General features: G+C 34.0%; 2 protein-coding genes across 4 annotated transcripts; one reads left to right on the forward strand and one right to left on the reverse strand.

Moving 5' to 3' along the window:
* Positions 4,362-12,446, forward strand: LOC105166229 (acylamino-acid-releasing enzyme). Its single transcript, XM_011085509.2, is given in 19 exon segments — positions 4,362-4,610; positions 4,612-4,709; positions 5,584-5,771; positions 6,083-6,187; positions 6,301-6,372; positions 6,547-6,694; positions 7,505-7,587; positions 7,937-7,992; positions 9,095-9,231; positions 9,382-9,469; positions 9,571-9,636; positions 9,712-9,934; positions 10,614-10,715; positions 10,800-10,885; positions 10,967-11,089; positions 11,387-11,456; positions 11,559-11,650; positions 11,834-11,938; positions 12,006-12,446. Coding segments are annotated over 19 exon segments (2,196 nt in total). The 5' UTR covers positions 4,362-4,370; the 3' UTR covers positions 12,120-12,446.
* On the reverse strand, positions 12,814-16,914 carry LOC105166228 (pentatricopeptide repeat-containing protein At5g16860). Of its 3 annotated transcripts, none has more exons than XM_011085506.2 (3): positions 14,049-16,914; positions 13,123-13,180; positions 12,814-12,975 (listed from the first exon to the last, which is right to left on the reverse strand). In XM_011085506.2, exon 1 carries the CDS (start codon positions 16,882-16,884, stop codon positions 14,314-14,316), a length of 2,571 nt encoding a protein of 856 aa, XP_011083808.1. In that variant the 5' UTR covers positions 16,885-16,914; the 3' UTR covers positions 12,814-12,975; positions 13,123-13,180; positions 14,049-14,313. The 3 variants fall into 3 exon arrangements, with proteins under 3 accessions (XP_011083808.1, XP_011083807.1, XP_011083805.1); XM_011085505.2 differs by having other exon boundaries at positions 12,814-12,928; positions 13,046-13,180; XM_011085503.2 differs by having other exon boundaries at positions 13,046-13,180.

A 20,495-nucleotide genomic window follows, 5' to 3' on the forward strand; every position in this document is an offset into this window, starting at 1 on the left:
GTTAATTGCATTTTCCCCTAAAAATATTTTGAAATTATATTTATAAACCCTTCGAAAAATCTCGATTTGCACCTAACTTCATTTCTTTAGAGTTTGGATAGAAACTACCAACGTAAGCAAAAAAATATATATAAATTTTCAATTTTGCCTCTTATTTAATATTTTCATGTATATTTTCGTACTTATAAAGACATAATATAATATACAGATATATATATATATATATATGGAGGAGGTTAACATCATTACATTTTTTCCTTTATAAGTACAAAATTATTACATGAAATATTAAATGAAATGAAATATTAGAAACTTTGCAATTTTTTTTGCTAACGTTAATATTTTTTGTTCAAATTCTAATAAAAGATGGTTTGTTGTAAGCAGTAAATTTTTAAAAAGAATGTAAGTATAATTTCAAAAAAATAGAAAAACGTACCCTTAGAGAAAGTCTAAGTATAATTAACCCACTGCCAAGGAGATGTGAAACAAGAAGATACATTTGAAAAAATATTGAATGTGTAATGGACTTGATACAAATCCATTTTCAGAAAGTGGGTGAGTTGAACAATTTTTTTCTGAAAATTCAAATAATTATAATATCTTATTTCTGAAAGTTTATATATAAGTTTTCAGTTGTCTGATAAAATATTTTAAAAAATTTATAAAATTATTTAAATACCCTCATAACACATTATCCAAATTTTTAAATCACAAAGTAATTCATGATAAGTATCAATCCCAAAGGATTTCCGTACAATTTAACTATATCTTATAACAAAGGATTTTGAATTTTTATACTCTTATTTTGAACTTTATTTTATGTAATTGTGATGGATTTTTTTAATTTTTTTCAAGCACTAAGGGTACTTCTGGAATTTCATCTTTTTAGAAAATCTTATTCTATATGAAAGTTTAAAAGAAATTAATTATTTTATCAATCTCAAGCATAGGTATATTTTCATAATAAGATCTACACCATAACACTATTCACACAAAAATGCAATACAGAATTTGTTCGTATAATTTATATACAGTGTAATATTTTTCGTATGATATTTTTTATACAGAGAAGTCGAACGTGCTATCTCTCACATCAAACATACTTCTAAAAATATGAGATATTCAACACAATATTCAGCAAATATATGATATAATATAGGAAAATTACATGTTTGGTCCCCTCCAATTTTAATTCTGTAATTAAGGACAATAATTTAAAAAAAAAAAAAAAAAGCACATAGTTGGCATTTGACTTAACTACAAGAAAATAGTCAATAGCTATGAAAATTAGATCGAGAGTAAATTTGTTGGTGATCAGGAACAAAAATATTCATTTTCCTTAGTAAATTTTGTAGCAAGATCAGTAACAAAATTATTTGATGCTAAAATTAGCATCGAGCTAATCAGTAAGTAAATATTTTTTTTTTTTGCTAAATTCGTTGCTAATATAAATTAATAATGAATTTCGTTATTTTACAAGGAATACATATAGATGCTATTCGAACTTTTTCTTATAGTGGCAAGGAACTTTTACAATAGGTGATCATAAGTCAATTGCTGACTGTTTGTAAAATATTCTAAATTATCTTGCTCATTGATAATGTTAATAATGAGGATTCTTCTCGTACCATCTTCATCTTATGCTCTATACAATATAATGTATGTATTTAGTTCAAATCATTAAATCATTATCGTTTGAGTTGGGTGCGCGTACGATGACAATTATGAAATCAACTTCTATGATTTGATTGTGAATGTTCCATGTTGAGAATTCATTGGAATGGAGCATCAACTATAATTATTTGTTGCTTCCCTTTCCCTGAGTTAGGGCTTATGATTGACCTAGTAGTTTCTCTTCTTTAGATGGAGTACCAGTTGGGTCTATCTTATGTGCCGGGGGATATCTTAACTAAGCTGACTTCTATTGTTGGCTCCATTCCTACCATTTCGAGAGCTTACTAGCTAGGGCGGCTTGCTTAACTACTTCTTTTCCTTCATGATTTCGATAGCCATACTAGTGATTTGGAGGAGATCTCTCGAAAAGTATTTAGTGCCCATTTTGGTCAGTTCTCCATCATCTTTCTTTGATTGAGCGGCATGTACTTTCACAGTGCTCGTTTTTTAATTATGAAGTGTGGCTAAGTGATCCAACTCACATTAGGCCAAGTGGGTGTTTTGGCAATAGTGGGCCAAGAAATATTGAATGGTGATGTGGGCAGGGGTTTCCGAGGAATACAAGTAACCTTTGTTTGTTTGTTTTTTTTTTTTTTTTTTTTTTTAGATTTGGGGGGCATCTGGAATAACTAGTAAATTACAACTCTATTCTACCGCAATCGTGCATTGGTCTTGCATTGCACTTTTTTTTTTTTTTTTTTTTTTTTTTTTTTTTTTTCAGATTTGGGGGGCATCTGGAATAACTAGTAAATTACAACTCTATTCTACCGCAATCGTGCATTGGTCTTGCACTAAATCATGTACTCATATGATGATTGTCGTGTTTCATAAACAACGATGTGTGATGTTTAGGCACTTGAGTGGGTGCTTGATAAAGAGTTATCAAGTTCACTAAATTAACATGATCATGGTTGACACAGCTACATTCATCCGGGTTGCTAAAATGTCATGATCTAGACATAGTCAAATCGTGCATGGAGGTTGGTAAGTTCAAGATAGGATCCACTGTTTGTCATGAGATGATGACGATCTCCTGTATTCTCTACGTTGTGAACTCTCTTAATTAACGACTGTTGATCAAATAATTTATTGATACAAGAGAAACACTAGAAAAAGTGGATACATATTTATCAAAGTCCTAGATGGGAATCGATTGAAAATTTCATGTCCTAAATTTCGGTCTGGAGATGGATTAATGAAAATATGGTATTTGCACGAAATTCACAATTTACAGGTTCATGAAGAGCCATGGACATTGTTAGGTGATCATCCATGTACAATCGGTCCTCTTGAATTAAGTATTTAATCAAGAATGATTTATTTAAAGATATGATTCAATTAATCTGTCCAAAGGTTGTAAAGTAAATTGTATGTGTTCAAGTCCAAGTCTAGTTGAATAGTGAATTTAAAGATTCACACACAAATCCATGATGGAATTAATAATTGGATTAATTTTGAAAAAGTTGTCAACTAACTTAAGGAGTCAACTCAATTAATTGCACGATTTATGAAACTGGTCCATGAAAAATTAAATAATTTGGAGCCTATATGATTGGTATATACACCATCATTAATTAATAATTAAGATTTATTTTTAATTAATTAAATTAATTGATTTGGACTTGTAGTTAATTAACTGAATTAATCAACTTTAAATTTTATATTTAATTAGAGAATTAAAGTTTGAGGTTAGTTGAATTTAGAATTGAGCTTAAAATCCAAGCCCACAAGCACACTTGCTGACAAGCTCACACTGAAGAGTGCCAAGAAGCCAATATTGTGCTTAGTATACGAATTATCGTTATAAGATAAAAAATGAGATCTATTTTAATATAAAAATAATTAAAATTAATAATATATTATTAAATTTATAAAAAAATTAAATATGAGATATTCAAGATAAAATTAGTAAAAAAATAACTAAATATATAAATAGAGTAAGTTACAGAATAAAAAGTGCTGACGTCCTAAAATACAAGACAAAAATTATAATTTTATTATTTTTTTTGAAAAAGTTATATATTTTCACACACAGAAAATGAAATATAAAGAGGGTCTGAACTTATAATATATGGACACTCCACAAAATTACTCGGGTAGTGTCAGTTACGGACATGGCTTGGACACAACATCCACATATCCAAAATTACAAAATAGAAAAAAAGACATAGTGTCAGACACATTTATTAGCATGTTGGACATTTTGAACACGTTTACGATTTCTTTATAATTTCAAGTTTTGGATTTTCATAAAAACAAGTAAAAACATTGAGCTCAATAAGAAAGAAAAAGAATTAATTCAATTCTCTTTAACTAAAAATTTTGTAATGAAATTACTACAAATTCAAAAGATGATTATGATTATTTAAATAATTTGGATGACTAGATAATTTTCATTGCTTACTTTTTAAATAAACTAATTATGTGTATCTTTAAGTATGCATTTTGATTAAAAACTTAAATATAAAATATATTTATTTTATATTTTATCTTAATATTTTTTTATATTATATTTTAATTATTATAAAAAAATAAAATTATATAATAAAAGAATATATTATATAGTATTCTAATTTTTTAAAATATTTTATTATCGTGTCCGTATTGGCGCAAACAAGATAGGCCCAAACACAAGTGAAAGGGCAAAACTTTATAAAAAAACCGCCACAAGAAATGGAAGTAATAAACTTTAGGAAATGGCATTTTGTGCCATTGTCTCTCTCACTCTCACTCATCACTCCCACTCTCCGCGACTTCTCTCGCATTTCCAACTTTCAAGATTTCACAGAGCATCCGTTTGTCCCCAATTTCACTGCAGAAGACGAATTGCGACTGCAATAATGTCGTCAGCTTCGGAAACTGCAGCAGAACAAACCAAGGTCTCCGCTCCGTATGGTTCTTGGAAGTCCCCGATCACCGCAGACGTTGTCTCTGGCTCGGATAAACGGCGGCTTTGCGTCGGATAAACGGCTGGGCGGCTTTGCGGTTGATTCGGGCCGACTCTTCTGGCTTGAATCACGCCCAACTGAATCTGGGTATTCTAATTTTTGTCGTACTTGTGCTAGTACACTTGGAGAGGGATATATATGTCATCCACATTATGAAGTTTGGGTTTTTTTTTTGGCTATTGTTAGATTTTACCCTCTGAGAGTTTGAGAAAAGTGGTGTTTGTATGTGGTGGTGTACCCCTTAATGAAGATTTTGTTGCAGTAATTATTTGATAGAGTTTATTGTACTTCAGTTTGTGAAGTCTTGTGGATTCTAATGGAGTCATGTCATTTGGATGAACAAAACGATATCATGATGAATACGAAGATATAGTAAATGCTAAATATGCGAGTGCTTTAAAATTTTAGGAATTTGATTTTAGTGTTTTGGTGTTGTCAGATGAGGTGTTGTGTTGAAACAACAATCTTTTTATGCTTCTTCATTTGAAATGTGCTCTGTGTTTATTAAATTTGGCTGACTGTGAAACTACTATCTTCTTATGCTTCTTCATTTGGAAGACTAGTGATGAGTATATTGTGTACTGAAATAATTAAACACTAGCATTTCTTGATTGTGAGATACTTGTTGCAAGTAACTGAAGCTTTTCTTCTTTCTCACATGCGAGGCTTATGAATGTGGAGACGTAGTCTTTTTTAGTTAATCAATCCAAAATATTGAAAGATTTCTTCTTTCTCACATGTGAGGCTTATGAATGTGGAGATGTATTCTTTTTTAGTTAATCAATCCAAAATATTGAAGTTTTCTCCTTGGCGTATAATTTCCTCTAGTTCATATACCCGAAGGAGTAGGACTTGATATTTCATTGTAACGACTTTGATCCTTGATTGGCTTTGGTTGTCTTTACACCACAAGAAATTTAGTGTTGCATTTCATACTCATTGAAGCTTTTGGGAGTTTCAGAAGAAATGTGCTGGTAAGACAAGCTGAGAGTGAAAAGGACAAGCCAATTGATATTACACCTAAAGATTTTGCTGTGAGGACTGTGGCACAAGAATATGGAGGGGGGGCCTTTAGCATTTCCGGGGACTCTGTTATCTTCTCAAATTACAAGGATCAAAGGCTCTACAAGCAGTCAATTTCATCCGAAGGTCATCCTTTCTAAGTCTGTTCTTTCCCATTAATATCACAAATGGCTCCTATTGTTTGGATTCGAGTTGTACTAGTCTGGTTTTGAACTGGATTCAAATTATTATTTCAACTTGTTTTATGAGCATATGTATAGCTATTTGTCTTGTAGCAAATGTTTCTCAATTACTTATGTTATCAGAGTGAAGAAAATATTGTTATTGGTAGCCTAATAAAATTTAATCCTCTTGACTGAGTTTAATTTTCGTATAGAGTTTAGTTTCTCATGTGAAGAGTTTTTCTCATTTGTATTATTAATAATTCATCCTAGCAGATTTAGCCCCAGTGCCAATCACGCCGGACTACGGTGGGCCGCTTGTCTGCTATGCTGATGGAGTATTTGATTCTCGATTTAATCGCTACCTGACAGTAAGGGAAGGTAGATTGTGGATTTATTCTCATTCTTTAACAAAATTCATTAGTTAAACTAGTTTCGCTTTCTGACATCTTATGAAGTTTTTATTCTTGAATTGCCAATTGCTTTTCTGATAGATCGTCGTGAAAGCAGTATAAATGCCACCACAACAATTGTTTCAATTGATCTCAGCAGCAACGATGTAAAAGGTAGAAATATACATCTGTGCTTGTGCCTGTGTGAGTATTTCGTTAGAATTGGTGGAAGTTGTATTCTCCTATTTAATATATTTTACAGAGAGAGGCTAGGGGTAGGTTGATTCTCTAGCTAGTTTACCTTTTTTCCCCCCTGGAAATAGATAAATCTGACCATTCACCATGCAGAACCTGAAATATTAGTTGGAGGCAATGACTTCTATGCTTTTCCTCGGATCGATCACAAAGGAGAACGAGTAGCGTGGATTGAATGGGGCCATCCCAACATGCCATGGGACAGATCTGAACTTTGGGTTGGCTATCTCTCTGAGAATGGGTAGGTTGACAAAATCTTTGTGGATTCCTTTTGTGCAGAACGTTCTTCTTGATTGGCATTCTTTAAGGTTTACATTATTTGAATTAGCAGTCTAATTGCTTGCATAGAGTTCTGACACTATTTTTCCTCTTAGATTTCCTGCACCTTGAACCTAACTATTCTGATCCCTTGCTCTTTTTTATCACTAGTGATTTCTTAAAGTTCCCGTAAACTTTGTGAATGATATAAAATTGGTGTAACCTTTCCCACCCTGAACAATCAATAAGTGATGCACAAAAAGACAGAGAGACAGTTGTCAGTATAAATGATTTGCGCTGCATATACTGTGAACAAGTTCCATGGAATGATAAGTATAGTCATGTCCAATTCTAGCTGAAACAAGAAATTCTTTTGATGAGGTGACCTCCTACAACGTGTCATACTTTGACCTATTGCAACAATTGTCATATTTAGTTCGACAACACCATTGAACTCACCAATGTTGATGTCAGAATTTTCTGTCAGATGTTTGGATAGTAGAGTCACCATTTCTAGATGTTTGAAACTTTTCATGAAAGCTACTTAGTTTTGTACTATTCTACTATCTAGTTTCAATATCATTTTACATGACTTGTTTCTCAGCCAAATATGATATAAGATTTGTTAGACCGCTAGGTTCTTTTAACAAAAGTCTTTGTCTGATGCTCGCCAGCCATCATCTTATTGTAACCCATTCATTGTGTTGATCGATTACTTTGGTCAAGTTGAGAGGCCAAAATTTCGATAAATCCTGACTGTTTCTTTTCTTGGTCCAAAAATGCTCCCTTCCAGACACATCAAAAACCGGATTTGCGTTGCTGGTGGTGATCCATCGATTGTGGAATCACCAACTGAACCTAAGTGGTCACCTGAAGGTACTATTTAAAAACTCTACTTGATACATCTTGTGAACATCTGATCGCAACATGATAGGCTTTTCTTACCTTTTCCCAAGTGAAAGTATATAAGGTTTGATGAACCAATTTGTGCGTTCTAATGACAAAATGCAATTACAGCCTTTAGTGGTTGTTTGTGAGATCAGGTACTTTTGTCAATTAAAGCCCTAATGGCATTCTCAACTCCTAAAACACCTAACAAGAATCACTTTATTCTTTTTCTATATATGCTTTAGATCTTGAACATGGTTCTTTTGTTTCTTATGTTATTCACTTTCTTCCTTTTCAAGTTCTTATTGAGATTGTTTTATTATTCTTAACATTTCAGGGGAACTTTTCTTCGTCACAGATAGACAAAGCGGGTTTTGGAATATTTACAGATGGGTATATTTTTCATCTTGTCATTTGTAATTTTAATTCTTTGAGAAATCTGTTCCTTTCCAATTTTCTCCACCCTATGTTTTATTCCCCCATATTTGTCCCCGTGGATTTGGATATTTGCCACTTCACCTCATGCAGGCTAAGTACATGGATATACTTTATGCGTCAAAGAGAAATCATGAAGTTTTAGATAGTTAATTGATGGGTAATATTAGAAATTTGGATCAGGTAAATGAAAAATATGGATGGCTTACAGACTGCAGATGAACATTACCATTGGTGATATTTTGAGAAAACGAGGCTGTTTCCCCTGTTTGTGTGATAGAAATTAGGTTTTTTGACACATTGAACTTCTTTAGGAAGAATGAACTCATAGTATTGAGACTCTACGAAGTAGAAGAACTATATAATAAATGGAAAATAAAGAAAAAAGTCTTGGAAGACAGAAGTAAGAATCTTGGAAAAGGAAATCATCATTGTTCTTTTGGTGACAGTATCTCTATTTTCAACGGATGACTGGACGACATCGGTTTCTAGGGATGAGCTTTGATTATGAAACTACTAACATGTTAATTAAAGTGGTGCTTCGACATTACTGACTAAATAAGATGAAGATAACAGTACAACACTGGTATTAAGACTCATCAACAAAAAAATGTTAAGTTGACTGCTGAAATCTCGACAATGACATGTGATGAAGATCATAAAATGAGCTTATTGAACATACCTGAATTTTCATATGAGGTCACTATCAGATTGTTGTCGCTATGTCTCATTATCTTTCTGATCCTGAGTCATAGTCTTGTCCTTTTCTTTAACAAAATGGAATCAAATTTTGGCTATGAAAATTGCCAAACTAAACCTCATCAAAATTGATGCTAACAGTCCTTTAGCTTCAGGAACAATCTCCCACGCTCCAGAAATTCCATAATTTGTTTTGTTCCAACCTTTCTACTTTCGAATCTGAATCTTGTCATCTTGGTGGCTCTTTCTTTTGGTTGGATTCTGTTCATAATGCATGCAACTTAAACAGAAATTTCATAATAGTTGTACCTGCCCACGGGCAATACAGCCTTTTTGATTTCATATTTCTCCTATTTCTTAGGTGGAATTCACAAATGAAGTACTGCCTGTTTATCCCTTGAATGCTGAGTTCACAAAACCATTATGGGTTTTTGGCTTGAACTCATATGACTTTCTTCAGAGTCCTAGTCAGAAGAACTTAATTGCTTGCAGCTACAGGTGATGTGAAGAAAGTATTGCTTAGGGAAAACAAATTTGTCTATAGAGTTGTTTATCATGAATATGTTATTCTTGTCCGTCAGCAGGACCTATTTATCTAATTTCATGTCTTTTACCTTATGTATAAGGATTTATTCAATTGGACTACAGGATGAATGGGAGGTCATATCTTGGAATTCTGGATTCGCAGAACAAGATGTCGCTACTTGATATTCCTTTCACAGATACAAATAATATAGTAATAACATTGCCTCAATTCTAGTTATGAATCTTTATTTCCTTCTGAAGATGAATCAGGTGAATATGGGAATTACTTACAGGCATGCCTAATTTATGCAGACATCTGGGCCTGACTGCCTGTATGTTGAAGGAGCATCTGCAGTTCTTCCTTCATCAATAGCTAAGGTGCCGGTTCTTATTATTCTATAGTATCACACTTGGAACTTTAAGCTCTTGATAGTGACATTTATTTCTTTCCAGGTGGCATTAGATGATCAGAAATCCAAAGCAATTGATTTTAGTATTATCTGGTCTTCTTCTTCTATAAGTTCATCGTACAGGCCGTACATAAGCTCACCAGAACTAATAGAGTTCCCGACAGAAGTCCCAGGGGAAACTGCATATGCATACTTTTATCCCCCAACCAACCCTCTGTTTCAAGCCAGTGCGGAGGAGAAACCTCCACTACTGTTAAAGAGTCATGGTATTCTTTTGGTTTTCTTTTTCCGTAACATTTTTATATCAAAGAATTGAGACCTGCATTTCAGAAATGTTACTGTGTCTGGAGCTGCTTAATTTTTTTCTACAAGATGTTTTGAAATCATAATTGGTGACAAGTGATTGCATGTTCTATGTCACCTTGGAGAAACTTCTCTTACCAGAGTGATGGACAAGAGTGATGGTCAAGTGGCTACATGAGGATATTGTAGTAAATGGAAATTTTTTTAGGTTTACGTGCAAATGACTTGGTTGAGGATTGCTAAATACTTTTCATTCATTTCATATTTTTGTCTTCTGTTACTATAGCAAGAATGGATATAAGATAACATGATAAGTCATCCTAGGGTATTAGTTATTATTTAATGTCTTCTGTTTGGAAAAATTGGTTTTGTTTCTTGTATATGAATTTGCTAAAATTTGCATGTGTGTTAAATCTTGTGAATGAAATAGAACATGCAGCATGTGTGTTTGTGTCCGACATTGTGAAACAAATAACGTGAGGTGAATGCTTTGCTTGTCTGAACTATGTGGATGGTCAACATACTTGGTGTATTGCCTTTTACTAAGAACAGATGCTCATCATGTATTCTCGGTGAATTAGTTAACTTGATTCTATTGTCAAGTGTGTTAAAAATGTCAACCTCTTATCATGCACTGTACAGGAGGCCCTACTGCTGAGACCCGCGGTATTTTAAATCTCAGTGTCCAGTATTGGACTAGTCGTGGATGGGCTTTTGTGGATGTTAATTATGGTGGAAGCACTGGTATGATGGTTCTTGACCTTTTTAACTATATCATTGTTCTCTTTTTTTACCAGTAGAATTCATGCTTACAGTTACATTCTAAAGGTTATGGCCGTGAATATCGAGATAGACTACTTGGGCGCTGGGGAATTGTTGATGTCAATGACTGCTGCAGCTGCGCCAAGTTTTTGGTAACAGAATTTCCGTTTTCTTCCTACTAGACTGTACAACCTTTAGTCTGTCTTTTTGGTGATATAATTTTTGGTTTCAAGGTTGATAGTGGAAAAGTTGATGGTGAAAGATTATGTATCACTGGGGGTTCTGCGGGTGGATACACAACCCTAGCTGCACTTGCATTCAGGGACACATTTAAAGCAGGAGCATCCTTGTATGGGGTGAGTGCTTATTATCTCTAGTAACTATGGTCTCAATTACACATTTCATAGTTAATAATTATAATTTTTTATTTGCTTACATTTATTGTTCTTCAGCCTTATTCACAAACAATTGAATAGTCAATTCATTCGAGGTGCATAATAGCCATTATTTTGGTAATTTTGTTATAGATGTGACATGTTGTCTTTGTTGTCTATTTATATCTAAGTTTTAGTTAATAATGTTAATTAATTTAGCATGTATTTGGGAATAAGTGTTTTTGTATAATACATGAGTAATTACATGCCAACAAACAGGTGGCTGACTTGAAATCATTGAGAGATGACACTCACAAGTTTGAATCTCACTATATCGACAATCTTGTAGGTAAACACTGAACCAGAGCATATGCATGTCCAAAAACTTTGTTATATGCTTCTTGCCATGCAAATTTGCTGTGTATTTTAGAGATGACTTGAATGATTGCAGGTGACGAGAGCGAATACTTCAAGAGATCACCTATCAATTTTGTCGATAAATTTTCATGCCCCTTAATACTATTTCAAGGATTAGAAGACAAGGTATGCATGAATCAACCTTTTTTGTCTTATCTCTATCTGTTTGTTTTCTCCAAGACATAATTAACTTGTCTCTTTATAAATCTTGAGTGGTATATCATCAATTGGTCCTTGTTTCATATGCCTATGATATCCCATATCCATGATTTTCTAGTCTCAAAGAGTTGTATTTGGTTTACTTTACAGGTTGTCCCCCCTGATCAATCACGTAAAATTTACCATGCGTTGAAGGATAAAGGTTTGCCTGTTGCTCTTGTGGAGTATGAAGGAGAGCAACATGGTTTCCGCAAGGTATGCCAACTATCAATTCTAGTCATGTATCCCAATGTTAAAGATTTGCTGATTAACGTCTACACAGGCTGAGAATATCAAGTTCACGCTAGAGCAGCAGATGGTGTTCTTTGCACGCTTGGTTGGAAAGTTCAAAGTCGCGGATGATATCACTCCCATTAAAGTTGATAACCTCGACTAATGTCTGCTAATTGTTTCCACCACTTATCTGGATTAATCTCACGCCCCGATCCACCACAAAGTTGCTGACTTATAATGTATGCTGACTGAACAAAGTTTGCTTTCAGAATACCAGCCTAGGAATGGTTGGTTCCAGAAACTTGTGAGATCACTAGAATTGAGACTGACTGTGATTTTAGGCATCCCACATGAGCCTGTACCTTTATAGTGTATGCACGCATCGTTACAGATTCCTAAGTCTACAATTTCTTAACCACATTTGACAATTTGATGTAGTTTTGGTACCTTGGATATTAAATAAGACTAATTACAGTTTCACTTCAAATGAGTTGTCGCCGCAATAAAACATGCATTAATATAGTGATCATTTGCTGTCAGCCGAATCAAGAGTGTTGTATTATGCAACTGCGAGGCACGTAATTTCTCTGCAAAAATAAGCACGAATTTTCAGTAACTAACCAAAAAATAGAACTTCGAGATGGTAAACCAACTACTAAGTAAAAAATATCAAAAACATAGTAAACTCTGTGAAATATCAAGTAAGGTTGCCTTAATAATATGCTATTGACGCGAGTAAACTGTTACAACAAGAAAGCAAAGGCCTGGTTGCATGCCTCATGTCTCCTGCAATGCAAAAGCAGTCCGCCAATACTATTCTCATGGCCAACTGCTGTTAACTTCAGATATGACGTCAAGCTGTGGAGGGTACAGGATTTGCTTGCACAGTTGCTGTTGGACGCAGCTATTTGGTTGAAGTTGGGACTGCAGACAGTCGAGCCAGAGAAAATTTTCTCGTGCAAAATCGAATGCCTGCATCGGGTGATCTCACGGTCACAATGGATCTTCTGAATTTGTTCCTATTTTTTCATTGAGAGAAATGAGTAAATTTGTTCCTAGTTTTCCATTGAGAGAAATGAGTAAACTTACCATAATATGTTAGTGGTATATATCATCAAATAAGTGGCCTGATGAGGAACATGCTAAATGCTCTCTCCCCAATTTACCTGCTGCGCAGATATGATATCTTGTGAACAGAAAGCTCGCGGCATAGTTCTTGCTTCCCTGCCAAGAAATAATAAGGATTTACGTTATTGGTTAAGACGGTTTCTGAAAGAGGAGATTTCAGCTACCTTCTCCAGCTGGGATCCCAAGCCTCAAATTGTCATCATTAAGCCACCAATATGTAGATTCAAGCAGCTATTTCACTATTCAGCAATTTTAATATGATGCGCCTAAGTGATGGACAGGAATCATGAAAGGGCTTCTAAGGAGGAAAACTATGAATTGGATGAATCCCATTTGTCCACAACTACAATATATTTAGACATGCCAAATAGACAGAGCAAGTACATCAATGGGCTTTTGGGACATTGGATTAATCACATTTGTCCTCTGAACTGCAACTTCCATACAGATGGATATAGTTTCTGAGATCTCTTTACGAGTATGGTTGTTGAAGTACAACATCATAAAAATTGTAAGGCCCATACTTTATTTAATTTTCCAATGGCATCATACATTTTTAATTTTACCTTTTAGCTATTAAATACATAACCCGGCACTGAGCTTCTTTAAAATGCTGCTACTTTTAAAAGACTAAGTCAAATCAAGTGCAAGTCTTTCAAGTCCCCATATTGTATTAAATTGAGAAGTTTTTAGGATCTATAAAAGAATTTGGAGCCAAGGCTACAATCACTCTCTGTTAAGAATACTTTGTTTGGAATCTCCAAAAATGTCATAATCGTTCAAATCTTTCAATGGAGAATTGTGCGCAACTAAATTCATGGATCAATTCACAAGGATAACGATAATGAATCCAACTCCCACCTTCACAAACATACAAAGACAATGCATAGAAGATACAGAACAATTTACCTATGTTGATAGTTAAAGAAAATGAAACTAATAAGATTGCAACAATGATTTATACCTCAATGCCATGTGTCCATCAATGGCCTGCTCTCGTTTACCCTTGTCATTGGCAGAAGAATTTATCCTCACAAGAAGTTGAAGTGGACATGATAACCAGCCTATGATCATTCTGATAAGGTGGACACAGCGTTTTTCGACTTCCATGTTGTCCAATTCTTCTTTTCCGAACTTGTCCCACTTGTCACGCAATATCTCTGATAACTCAATAATGTGGTTTAAGCATGTTGGAAGCCATGAATGACTTACATGAAATCTACTCCATCTTACCAATATCCTTTGCAGGAGCAGGATCCATTCTTGAAATGGTGGAAGCGGCTTGGGTCCCTGAGTATAACTTCATGTTCAATGATCCTTGAAATATAGGTAATAGCTGTATGACAATCACCACAGACACGCAAATTCTTGGTAATCCTAATAGGTATCCCAGCAGCGGTAGTGAGAATGGCATAAGCAAGAGCCAATTTCTCACTATGTTCAAATAGAAGATCCCCTTTCTCCTCATCATCCACATCATGAAGAGCAAAGCTGGTCTCCGGTATGTAGCCCATGATTTTGATACGATGTATCAGATCACCAAGGAGATTATATATCTCTTTAGTCATTGGATGAGATTTGTCCCCAACAAAAAAGGTTGCTGTCCCTTTCTTCCCTTGTACCCAACTACAGCCAGGTCTCTTCTTTACTCCTGAATGTTTCATCAACAAACGGATCCTGGCAACATCTTTCCACCGCCTAGCACTGGCATACAAGTTAGAGAGAAGCGTGTACAAGCCATCATTCTCAAAGTTAAGCGCTAACAACTGATCAACTGCATGTTCCCCAAGTTCTACATTCCCATGAAGCCTGCAACCACTAAGTAGTGCAACCCAAACTATTGGATTTGGCTCCATTGGCATGTCCTTAATGAGATTCATAGCCTCATTCAAGCGACCGGCACGCCCCAAAAGATCAACCATGCAAGCATAGTGTTCAACTTCTGGAACAACTCCAAAATCCTCCTTCATGTTGTTGAAGTAATTAATCCCCTGTTCAACCATCCCAGAGTGGCTACAAGCATAAAGTACAACAACAAAAGTCACTCCATCAACTGGCAGACCAGCTGTCTTCATCCCATTAAAAATATGGAGAGCCTCCTCACCACGACCATGCAGTCCATATCCTGTCATTATAGACGTCCATGAGACTGCATTTTTCTCTATCATGTTATCAAACACAGCTCGGGCCGCATCAACATCCCCAGATTTGGCATACATGTCTATGAGGCAATTTGAGATGAACAGCATAGCCTCCTCATAACGATTGCGCAGTGCATAAGAATGGATTTCTCTGCCAATTCTATGGGCTCCAAGACGAGCACAAGCGACGAGTGCACAAGATATTGTGAAGCCATTTGGCATCATTCTGTGTTTATCACTTAGCATTTCAGAGAAAAGTTCCAAGGCATCAGTGGCTTCCCCATGTTGAGCATATCCTCCAATCATAACTGTCCACGTCACCACACTTCTATGTTTTCTCTCAATTGAGTCAAACATTGTCCGAGCTATTCTGAAATTCTTGCACTTTGCATACATGTCTATTAACCCATTGATCACCATCATCTCATCTCCGCGATCATTCGCTTCCAAATCCAGGAATTGCTTAATGACATAACATTGAATTTCCTTACCCTGAACCAATGTACCAACAGCTGCGCAACCTGATAAAACTGAGACAAGGGTAATTGCATTTGGTTGTGACCCTGAGAGTATCATCTCCCTAAATACATCGAGTGCCTCATTTCCAAGTCCCCTTTGAGCATACCCTGCAATCACAGCACTCCATGTCACAACGTTTAATTCAATATCCTTCTCCCTCATTCTCTGAAACAATAGTAAAGCATCATCAAATTTCCCAATCTGGGAGTATCCAGTAACCAGTGCATTCCAAGACACTACATCCTTCAGCTCCATTCTACCAAACACATTCTTCGCCTGATCCATTAATCCACACTTTGCATACATATCTATTATAGCATTCCCCACGAACACATCCTCGAGTAAACCTCTTCTTAGTGCATACCCGTGAATTTCCATTCCGCTCCTCCATGATTTGACAGAAGCACAAGCTGGAAGCACATTTACCAAACTAACCGCATCTGCCCGCAACATTATATCACCTTTTGAAACCATCTGTTCAAACATCCGCAAAGCTCTTCTACACTCGCCAACACGCACATAAACAGATATAATCGAATTCCACGAGATTGTATCAAACACCCCTCTCTCAAGCATTTCATCAAACAGCTGCTGCGCCGTGTCACACGCACCACACCTGCCATACATAGCTACCGCAGCATTGTCCACGAAGACATTGGAGTTGGTATACCCAGAAACAAGCGCGAGAGCGTGTACCGATGCCCCAATAACCAACCAAGAAAGATCACCGCAGGCTTTGAAAACATAAGGGTAAGTGTAGCCATCGGGTATCCATTCAAGCCTCCGCATTTCATCAAAAAGTTGGAGGGCCCTCCTTTGGTCCTGCAACGAGACGCTTCGCTTGATGAGGCTGTTCCAGTAGAACACGTTGGATCGTGAGGGTGGGATGCGGCGGAGGAGGGAGAGCGTATCGGAGTGCCTGCCTGAGGAGAGATAATTGGATAGTACTTGGGCAGTAGTTTCGGGGTCTGACGGGAAAGTGACGCCCGGAATTACATGTTCTTGGTGGATGAGCTCGGGTTCGGCTAGGGAGAGACATTGCTGGGCTGCCGACGAAGAGAAGTAAAGTTTGAGAAGGAGGGGGCGGAGCGTAGTGCAGCAGTGCCTGTATTTTGGCGGGAAGGTTGTGGGAAGGAGCATTAGCCGAACTGCCCAGCAGGTGAAGTACAACGTCCCAACCAAAGTAAAACTAGTGTAAAAATCACAATTTGTATGTCTTATTAGTAATACTAGGTACGGAAAGTGGTAAAATTGCAAAATTAGTCCCACAGTTTAGGATCATTTTAAAGTTGAACCCATATTTTATGAGATTTTAAATTTAACCACATGTTTTGTTAGAAATTGTAAAAAGAGACCAATCTATTGCAGAAAAGCCCCCTTCCACTAACAGACGTTAAAACTAACGGCAGAAAACTCATGTGAGAGTCATGTACACGTCGGACAGAAAAATGTTCAGTCGTTAGTTTTAGCGTCCATTAGTGGGAGGAGCTTTTTGCAATGCTTTGACCTTTTTTAAACTTTTAATAATTCCATAAAGCATAGGGTCAAGTTTTAAATGACTCCAAAGTAAGGGACTAATTTTACAATGTTATATATATAGAAAGACACTCGATACGTGTGCATAATTTAAATTTTTATTATTTTTATTTAATAATCAAAGAAAAAACATAAAATAAATAAGTGATTATAATTGATACTTTTTAAAATATTTTATATTAATTTTAAATGCACATGAAAAGAATAATTTTTAAATAGATAATTTTGTGTAAAAATCGATTTACTCGAGGATATTTTGATTAATATATATTTTATCAATCAAACTAATTACTCTAATTCATTCGTTATAAATAGTACCGAAGATGAATAAACATTTGAATTTTCTTTTGCTTCTTATTTTCTTTCTTTTACGTAAAATACAATATATTCCCTGTAATATTGTAAATTAGCAAATTATCCTCATATGAAAATAAAAATAGCAATTTAGACCTCTGAATTTTTCAAAATTAATAATTTACCTCCTCTGTATTTTTAAAATGAAGCAATGTATTCCCCTAAATTACATTAAGCCTTTTTCCTTTTGGGTAAAATACAATTTACACCCTTAAACATACCATGATCGTCAATTATCCCCTGCACTATAAATATTTTCAATTGCCCCTTCTCTTTTAAACTATCCTTTAAATTTAGGGTAAAAATACACTTTGCCTCCTTAAATTATTTGTCATGTAACATTTAGCCCCATAAACTAACAAATGTAACACTTACCCCCAACAATTATATTTTAAGATAATATTGTCCTTATATTATATATATAAATAGTTCAAAGAATTTCTTTTTTTAGTAATTTTGTATTTTAAGTTTAATTAAAATTTTCTTAATTGAAAAAAAAATATCTATTATTTATAGTAAAGTAAAATATAATTAACGAGTTATATAGTTTGAATTTTATTTTTTTACAAACTCAAAGTTAAGTAATAAATGAGTACAATAAATACATAAAAAACTTTCATGAAAAGATTTTATTAATTTGGTAATAAAATTAATTTATTAACTATTCGTTCTTTTAGATAAAAATGAGTAATTACATATCGATTTTTTGAACATATTTTTTTTTTAAATATGATAAAATATATTTATTCATTATTTTTTAAAAAAATATTTAGCTTTTGAATAAGCATATGTATTTGTCAATTTCTTTTAAACAACATATATGAGTTGTTGGTTATATTATTTGTTGTGTGTCTACCACATATATATATATATATTGAGAATAATTTGACGATAATTTAATATGAAAAATATTAAAATATATTGAGAATAATATAATTATTCAAGGCATAAGGGACATTTTTATCCAGCCAATATGGTAAGTGTTACATTTGTTAGTTTAAGGGTAAATGTTACACATCGAGCAATTCAGGGGAGCAAAGTGTATTTTACCCTTAAGTTATAATAAACGGACAAAAATACCATTGAACTTTAAGAAAATGATTAATTATTATATCAAATAATAATTCCAAATGTAATCATATTTTTTGTTAAATAAAGTGCAATAAGCTTAATTAATTATGTTTGCTTCGTTTGTGTATCACTTGTGGATGGAGAAAAAACTTGAGGAAATTCCAGCATAAATGCAGAGACCCAAGTGCCATAGCAGCATGCGCGGTAGAGGAAATACAGTTGAAAATTTGGCCACTGTACGTCAATTATCAATGTCAAATATATATAATTTAACTACCATAATTGGTGGAATTCGAATTAACGAACTCTTATTCATGGGCATTAATTTCGTCAATTAAATTATGCTTGTCTCGTTGATATGTACTAATACTTATATATTTGTTTACAATTTTAAAATTAATGCCAAGTCGAATGCATTGCAACCAATACACAATCAATCATGGGAAGAATACAAAAAATTAGAGCCTCTCCAATTTTATTATATTATAAATTTAAAGCAAGGATGTATATCGACATGTTTTTTGTCCATTTCCTAACAACCAACGTCGTGGACTATAGTATATCCAATAAATATGAGGTATTGTGTGAAACCAAATTATATTACGACGTGCCCTGTAATATTATTTGTTTGACCATAATCTAACGTTTAAATGTCCAATTCTTATTATTAAGTGTAAATTATATTCATTTCTTTTCAGGTTTGATATAATTATAATTTATAAATATTTTATTATTTATGAATTATAGATATTTTCTTAATATATAACATAATTATGTAATCCTACGATAAGGTAGAAATGTCAACTTTATTGTTAATGAAATTTTAATTTTTTTTAAAAAGTTGAAAAACTATGTATTTCTCTTATTTGGATGGGCATTATATACAAAATAATATATTTTTAAAAAATACATATATAAAATTATAATGAAGGGTGAAAAACTGCATTTTCACAATTCAATACAAAATATAGATGAAATCCTAAAAGAAACTAACGAAACGGGTCAATTGTTGGACAAATATTATTATTAGATAGTATCGATAATTTCTCAAATAATAAATATATATTTATAATAATATCAATTTTTATGAGAACTCAACATACTTTACCATATTATTACAAAAACGATGTTCTCTTTTTGGGTAAATGTAAGTTTCATTAATAAAATAAGATCGTACAGTACAAGAATGCTCAATTGGTGGTTTCCCTCTTGACAGGCCAAGGGATACGCCATAATTTATATAACGCATATGAACTAACAGAACGAGATAAATTAACACTGATAATCATTTGTCTAATATCTTCCACAATGATGGTGGCTATGATGCTCGGTGGTTGCTCCGTATGCTCAAAGTGTCTCAAATTTTGTTCCCTTCAAATGTAGCAACGTCGCTTTTTGTATGCTCCCCAAGAACAAGTTCTTATGGGAATCGAACTCGTGCCATTGATTTCGATACTAAAAATCATCTGAGTATAGACAAACACAAGAGTAATTATTGAAAAACGGGCTAATAAAAATTGATTTACCTTTTATCTCGGGGGATATAACTTAATGGTTTGAGTATAAAGTTTTTTTATGGAAGATCTCGTGTTCAAATTTTAGGTGTGTGCATGTAGGTTGGTTGCATGCATGTAAAAAAAAAAATGAATTACTTTTTCTATATATGTCAGAGGAAAAAATATTTATTTTTCAATAAATAAGAAAAATAATAGCAAAATCAACGGAAAATTAAAAATTAAAGTAGGATATATATGAGACTCTTCTGCTCATCTAGAAGTTGACCAGAAAAA

This window comes from Sesamum indicum, linkage group LG7 (genome assembly GCF_000512975.1).
Source record: "Sesamum indicum cultivar Zhongzhi No. 13 linkage group LG7, S_indicum_v1.0, whole genome shotgun sequence".
NCBI lineage: Eukaryota > Viridiplantae > Streptophyta > Magnoliopsida > Lamiales > Pedaliaceae > Sesamum > Sesamum indicum.

Coding starts and splice junctions, on each gene's coding strand:
- LOC105166228 (XM_011085506.2), bottom strand. CDS start 16,884: ATGCTCCTTCCCACAACCTTCCCGCCAAAATACAGGCACTGCTGCACT.